This window comes from Carassius auratus, chromosome 31 (genome assembly GCF_003368295.1).
Source record: "Carassius auratus strain Wakin chromosome 31, ASM336829v1, whole genome shotgun sequence".
Taxonomy (NCBI): domain Eukaryota; kingdom Metazoa; phylum Chordata; class Actinopteri; order Cypriniformes; family Cyprinidae; genus Carassius; species Carassius auratus.
The window spans coordinates 10,033,231-10,041,146 of record NC_039273.1 but is presented as its reverse complement, the minus strand read 5'-3'; the positions used below and the strand labels follow the sequence as shown (position 1 = coordinate 10,041,146).

Here is a 7,916-nt window from a genome sequence, read left to right as displayed (position 1 = left end):
ACTAATGAATAAATGAATTAAATTAATTCAAAATATGAACAAAAAAATAATAGTATACCTAAGACTACATTTATATCTACTGTCTTAAAGAGATTTAAATAATATTGTAATTAAATTTTACCTGATGTAAACACAATACGTTGATCAAATTGGTGCGATTAAGCTCATAATCGTAGCAACCATAACTGCAGTAAAATATGTCTAAACATGTAAACATCTAACTCTGATTATTGGAAATAATGACATTATTGGTGCAGATATAAATGTCGTCAATGATACTAAAATAACTCAGCTGATTTGGAATGACGTAAGGGTGTTATAATGTTTTTGTTTTGTTTTTTACACAGAATTTTCATTTTTCTTTGAATTATCCCTTTAACTTGTCAGATGTGAACTTAAGCTGCTTATTTAAATTTCTGCTGTAGGTGGCGGGACTATCTCTCAGCGTGATATGATCTTACTGTATGTCTGTAGAGCTGTAAACACAAGCACAGGCCCAATGAAATGAATACCTTGTGCTCAAAATCAATGATTAATAAGGCAGTGTACTATTAGGACACCACTGTAACACTATATTTTCACCGGAGCAGCCCGTATCTTTGTCTTTGGTTTATGCTCACTCAAAATACCACAAATGCCTACACACTTTTAAAAGTACAATGGAAAGTGGAAATGTTTAATGACATTACCATGAACCGATCAGCAAAAAAACTTGTGCATGTTGATGCTCTATTAATCATGATTGCGTTTGTTTCTTTAATCAGCAGCAGTACAGCAGTCAACACATCTGATAACACATCATTTTTTGTCTGTAATTATAAGTTTCCACGCTGGGAAAATCCTCAGTTGCATTGCACCACTTGTTTTATCAGTGTGACGGCTGGCTGTTTGTGTGTGTGAGTGTGTGTTTGTGTGTGTGGGTCGGTGGGTGGGTGGAATACTGTCTGCCACCTCTGCAGAGGCAGCAGAATATATTATTTGTCATGTCCAAACGGCTTCCTCCCTCATTTATTTACCAAAGGTCAATGGCATGACAACATCTGATATTTATTTCACACTGAATATGAAATATGTATTTTTGATCTTTTCTTATTGACAACTTTTCTGCTCAATACTATACTAAAGGTCATTGTGAGAAAATAAATGGATTTTTGTTTTGGCAAGCGTTTTTGTGATTATTTTCTCTGCTCTATTGAAATTTTATGCAGGGGTATGACTATGAGTACAATGGATAAAATATTTTATTTTCCAATCATCCACGAATACGGGTGTTATATGCATTGCTACTTTTGTTTGCCTTCATTCTTATCAGTCTCAACACATGACAATCCAGTAGATGGGTGACAATGGGTCACAGAGTCAGCTATTGTTTATGTGGAGACTGAGCAGCTGTTGCACAATAGCCATCTTGTTGTGGGTAAGAACAGCCATTGGCCAACACCCCCCATCCCATGATAACTGTCCCTCAGCCCATTACTGGCCCTATCAGAACTTACTCCTGTCTTCACAGGATGGGCTATGGATGAATGACTCAGCTGCATGGTTTCTAAAACACAAATTCTCACACATGCAGTTAGGACCAAACTCAAACTCAAATATTTTAACCAGCTTTTTGTTATTTCTAGAGTTTTTGTTAAACATTATTCTTAGTAGTGTTTTGGAAAACATCGAATCTTGCTACATGAGTCCCTTAAAACTAAATCCAGTCTATGGTGGACCCAAAAAGTATTTGGACACCTAGGCATTAATGCATATAAAACCAAATAACAATCCACGTAGCATAATGCAATCAAATGTGCACTTATATGAGCCACTTTTGCAATGACTTTTTACCATCTTGTTCCAGGATACTTTTTTATTCGATGTTTGGGATGCATGTAGTCCGGGTACGTAGAAGTTGCTCCATACTGACACTTTTGAAAATCCTTAAATCATCTTGCTGTACCTGCTTAAAATGTAATTTACACTCATTGAGAAGATACAGAGAGATAATATATAATAAGATAAAATTATCATGCTATTCTATGCACAATTGTTGTATACAAAATCCCACCACTGACTGGTGCATGCAGGTTCAACTTAAAATATCTGTTTTATCACAGGACAGCAATCGCATGCACATATTCTGTCTTTTTTGCAGGAGCATAACAAGAAGATTATATAAAGAAACATTTGTTTAGTAACACTAACAAAAGTTAATAGAAAAATGTGCTTTTAAATTTAACTTGTTTTTAAATGTAAATTTAGCTCCTCAATTGTAAGTCGCTTCGGATAAAAGTGTCTGCTAAATGAATAAATGTATATCCAGATTAATGTGGAGGTAGACAATTCCCCTTAAATTTACAGAGTAGTCAAGTAACCACAGATGTAGCTCATTGCATTTACTTGGGATGTAGTATACAAAGGTAAGTCACAATACTTTTTTACATTTCGTTTTATAATTTAAACCTTATTTTTCTAAATGGTTTGTGTGAAAAATGTGTTTGAGATGTTTTCAAATGCCACTTGGTTTGATATTCGGCTATTGACATTCACATGTATATTAAGTGTCCAGAGTTTTATGATGCTTGGTGCTTTTCTAATGTAATTTCTCCAAAGTTGTCAAAGCATGCACTGAATGTTTGTTTATTTTGCATACATATTGAAATAGATTTCCACTAAATGGCTACAACCTGCCATCTGTTTATCTCCATCTGTCTGTGAATGTTTTTCATAAAGGTTCCAGAACAAAATACCAACAATTTGCATGAAAGTGTAAGAAACACACACATACACGCACACGTTTACTTAGCTATCTAAATGGGGACATTGCATAGACTCCTATTGTTTTTATGTAGTTAGTTATACACCTTTTTAACCTAAACCCACCGCTAACCCTCACAGAAAACGGTTTGCATTTTTACAATTTCAAAAAAAAACTTTTTTACAAGTTTTACAAATGAGGACGTCCCCAAATAGAGGTTTTTGTTAGTTTTGGTAGGTTTTGCTCACTTTTGGGTACAAATTTGTCCCAAAAATATGGTTAAGTAGATGCACACACTCCAATAAAATCACTATGTCTTAACATCAATCATATTGATATTCTGATCCTTTATTTGATCCAAAGCATTGCCTGCACTATAAATCCACACACATGTGAATTCAGCTGACACAGTCAGTCACTTTGCCCACACATCAGAACTCCGGAAAAGCTAAAGACATCCCATGATGGACAACCACTTGGTATGCTCACAGTTGCCCACATAAATAAAGCAGTCAAGGACATGCACATATTGTAGTTGTCCAAAAAGCGTTGGAGATAAAGCAGCATGTTTTACCTAAAATCAATTAAAGGTCAAACTTTAGATTATTTTTGTGCTTTTTCAGTACTTTTAACTGTACTTTATTGGAGTGACACATGTAAAAGCTACATTTTTGTGCTTAAACCCTGAGACCCTGAAATCTTTAATGACTTGAGCCAAAATGTGAATCAAAATATAATTGTCACATGTGATTTGTGCTTTAGTTTAATGGGTTCAAAGTATCATTTAATTGAGAGTGCTGGTTTTTCATCTCAGCTCCTGTTCAGTAAAAGAATGGTATATTTATTAAGTAGTCACAGTTATATCAGACGAGCCAGGCTTGAAGCAGTCTCTCTCCTTGCCTGCATCTGGCCTGAAATGCTGAAGATCCCCACTGTCCTCTCCCATCGCCTCTGTCCTGGCCTTGACCTCTCTATGAGGTAAACCACTACGGCGTATATCCCAACCGCTAACACTGTAAAACTCCCAACTACCAGCATCACCACCCCGGATATATACATGTCATTCAGCGCCTTCCCAGGTTTGGGCATGTGGTAGGAAAGGGCCACATCCAGCAGGACAGCTCCACATATTAGCAGAGAGATTCCCGTGATCATCACGATGAGAACGTCAGATAAACCACCGCTCTTTAGCATGTTGATCCGACGCCTGCTACGCACGCAATTCATGTCCTGGACAGCAGAACTCAGCAACTGCTTGAGAAGGACGGCCAGAGCGAGAAGGCAAAGAACAGTTCCGGCGCCAAGTCGCCACTCGCTGGAAAGGCTGGTGGTAGTGGAAAGGAGGCCTACGCCGCCCAGGCCGCAGCCTAAGATCAAGGCCACTGAAGTGCAGTAGCATAATAAGGATTTGCGTGGTTCGCTGAACCACCAGAGCTCCACCTGCTCCTCAAGCAGGTTCTGCTGGATGCGAGCCGGGTCCGGATGAAGGTGGCCCCGAGGAAGGGAATAGTCCTCCAGCTCTGACATGATGTTCGATGCTAATGGTGCTCAAGAAAGGTCCCAGCTGTGAGAGGACACCTGGTTACAGTTCCTGGAGAAAACAAGTTGGAAGAAGATGCCAAGTGAGCAGTTGACAAAATATACATAAAAAGAAAATTACATTTATGATAAAAAAACGGAAAAAAAAAACTAGTAGATGTGGTTGCCAGAAATTCACATTAAAAAGGCATTATGGGATGGCATTTATGATGGTATATTTCACAGTTCATAACTGAACATTTAATTATTTTTAATATCGCTGATATACTGTAATATACTTGAACATATAAATCTGCTTTTGTACCCTAAAATACATACTGATAACCAAAATACAAATATGAAAAACTGGTCAAATAAATGGCCACATGATGAATTAAATGTTGTCAGGGTTAACTATGATAATAACACACATCACCAAAATAAAGCTATAAAAATGATCTAAATAACATCAATTATAACATTAAAATACTTTTGTGTAAGTGGTGATGTGTTTTTACTGTTTTCACCATAAATGTATTAAATTGTAATTTAAATTCTATTCATACTAAAGTGTGTGTGTGTGTGTGTGTGTGTGTGTGTGTATATATATATATATATATATATATATATATATATATATATATATATATATATTATTTATAAAGAAGAGTATTTCAATATGATGAACAGTTTTTACTGTTACTGAAATACCTATGTTTTTTTTTTAAATTCTATGAAAAAATTACTGTGACTGGACTGGAGAGATCATTATCAAAGATACATTTTAGAAGTCCCATTCGGATCTTGCTCAATTTGACTTGAAAATGCCAAATGCCATCAATGTCACAGAACAAAACAGGAAAACAAGGTATGTTAGCCCGCACACCACTCTCCCCATTCCCCAATGTATGCAAAGTATAACAAAATGATGCAAATACTATGTAAATTAATCATTAACACCATTTTGGAGTCAGACCAAGCTGCTAAATGGCTAAAATGCCATTTATTTATGAGGCTGTTCTTAAAATCAATTTATAATGTGATCAAACAATGAACACAAGGTTTAATTGAAAAACAGTGTTCGGTCTAAAGTCTATTAATGTGGCTGGGGATAACCATGAGGATGTTTGTGGAGAGAGAATAAAGATTTTAAATAGTGTGAGAATACAATTTCCCTTCTGCTCAGGGTCTCAGGCATTAATTCCTTTATAAATGGCCTGTCTCTGTGGTCCCTCTGACCCTCAAGGTTGCAGGACAGCCAGCTTGTCTTTACAATCCCGTAAGTGGCTTTGCCTTCTCAGTCAGCACTGCTGTACCAACACACTGCATCTGCTCCTAAACTACATTACATACATTATAATCACAGACCACAAATTGTTTATCTTTATCCTATTATTTGTTCAAAGGCAGTCACTCGCCGTAGGGGTTGTGTACAGTACATGTACGTTTGTGAAGCTTTGATAATTAAGTCCCTGTAGACCTGAGTCTCATATCACTGACATACTGCTTCCCTGTGACTGAGGTGAGGCATGAAGAGGGAAAAATGAAAACAAGGAAGTCCATGAAACCAAAAACATGTTTAGTCCATGTTAAGATTAAACTGGTCAGAAAAAGGATAGTTGACCTAAGATGAAAATTCTGTTATTTACTCACCTTCGTGTTATTCCAAACCCGTATGGATCCTTGTTTGGAACAAACATTTGAAATTGTAAAGAATAAAATTAGTCACTTCTAATGCCATTACAATGAATAGGGACTTTCAAGCTTCAAAAAGGAAGCAAATGAACCATAAAAGTATAATAAAGGTGGTACATAAGATTTATGCGTTATATCCAAATCTTATGTGGGAAAGGCAAGCATCTTATCATCAATCATTTTTAATTTCAGAACTTTTGTGTAAATATAATGTATGTGATCATAGATGGGTGCCTTATGTTACATTGGTGGTGTACTCACCCTAAAGAGTTAGAAAGTGTTAGAAAGATGAGAGTGCTGCTCCATGTGACAGTTGTATTTGGTATTTTACTTTTAGTAATTTCCTCAACAGAGTGTGGAGAGAAAAAGCACAGCAAGGAAATATATATCACCTAAGGATTGGGACTTGATTCGAGCTTATTATGTGTCCTTCACCTTAGCATATTCTATGACTTTCAGTTTTGATTTGCACAATGGCTTCTTGGGAAATTTTCCTCTTTTCCTCTAGCTGACAGGTGCAGTCCAGACTCCAAAGTATGTTTTTAATACTGCCTGCATGAACACAACCAGGCTGACCAGGCAGGTGAAAGTGTGCAAGATGTAATTCTTAGTTTGAAAGCATTTATAATTATTACTAGTCTGATTCATTTAGGCTGACATGGAAAAACAATCTAAATGGCTGATCTGTCAGTGTATCGGATTAGGGGCTGGACAGCCTTCCAACTTAGCCCGAAATTTAAAAAACAGTCCACAGTCAGTTTTGCTGCAAGGTCTCTCTGAGGTTATTTCATAGGCGAAATGTCTCTGGATGTCAGTGTGTGAGTGATCCACAAACCAGCATAGAGGTGTTCAGGTTTAGGAGCATTCTGACAGTGTACCTTCTCCTCTTTCTTGAATCATGTTGCTGCTGGCTATTGACGTTTGGTGGTTTTCTTGAAGATTTAGAGCAAATGGCATCTGTCCCGACAGGTGTGAATGGTGAGCATTGTGGCAGACCAAGCGCGCCATTCATTCTCTAGCCAACCAGTACACTGTTGTATCTTGGACATGCAGGTCTCTAATGTATCTGAAAAAGAAGCGTTCATAAAGCAGGCTCTTGTTTTGTCTCCGGTCACCATACAACAGCTGATGCCTTGTCTAGCACACTCTTCTCTGCCTGGTTGCTAGACTCAGACAATGGAGCAAGTCTCTGAGTTTTTCCCTTGGCCAGAATGCGACAGGTCACGATCTGTTTGGAGACAAAGGAAGCAAAGAATTGACAGTTGGATGTGAAGGGAACGTGTAAAGGATATGTAGTACGTCTAATCCGTCAGGGTTTAATGAATTGCTTTTGTTTGTTAAGGGAGGAAACCGCTGTGAATTCGAGATCTGAGCAGGGGTGGATATTTATTTATTTTTTATTCCTGGGTTCCGGAGAGTCAAAACTTTGCAGCAAGGTGGAAATGGATGGATATTGTCCAGAAAACATTCATTAAATGTTCTCTTATTTTTATTATAATTTTAACCTATTTTTCAAAGTTATATCAATATATTCTATCTGGAATAAATGTTAACCATGTAGTGTGTTCAAAATGGCACAAACACACAATAGGCTAAACTCTATATGTTGTGCAGTACCTGAAAAGGAAGAAATTAATCTTGAATTAATGATTAATCTATTTCGAATAAGATTGTGGACCAAGAGTGAGTTGTTAAAGTCATGCTACTTGCTGCTTCTCTCTCCTTTCTGCTTAATCCAAATTTGATCAGCCTTTACACATGGCTCAAGATACTGTCAGGCGTAACTTCACGAATAAACCGCAACCAGCAGCTGGACTGGACCCTGCCTTCAGACCTGCATAAACCACTCTTGATTTCTCACTCTTAATCTCTCATTTCAACTGAGCTCTTATGCCAACTGTTGCTCTGTTTCCTGTCTCTTGACAACAATAGACCTGGTATTGCTTTTATGGGTGTGCAA

The 7,916-nt window shown here is 37.2% G+C and overlaps 1 protein-coding gene across 3 annotated transcripts; it reads right to left on the bottom strand.

Annotated features, from left to right (window-relative positions):
- Nucleotides 1-3,073: 3,073 nt before the first annotated feature.
- Nucleotides 3,074-6,493, bottom strand: LOC113050502 (transmembrane protein 125). Of its 3 annotated transcripts, none has more exons than XM_026213505.1 (2): nt 6,218-6,493; nt 3,074-4,334 (listed from the first exon to the last, which is right to left on the bottom strand). In XM_026213505.1, the coding sequence occupies exon 2, from the start codon at nt 4,268-4,270 to the stop codon at nt 3,602-3,604; it is 669 nt and encodes a 222-aa protein (XP_026069290.1). In that variant the 5' UTR covers nt 4,271-4,334; nt 6,218-6,493; the 3' UTR covers nt 3,074-3,601. The 3 variants fall into 3 exon arrangements, with proteins under 3 accessions (XP_026069290.1, XP_026069292.1, XP_026069291.1); XM_026213507.1 differs by having other exon boundaries at nt 6,349-6,493; XM_026213506.1 differs by lacking the exon at nt 6,218-6,493 and adding an exon at nt 5,915-6,196.
- Between the last annotated feature and the right edge of the window lie 1,423 nt (nt 6,494-7,916).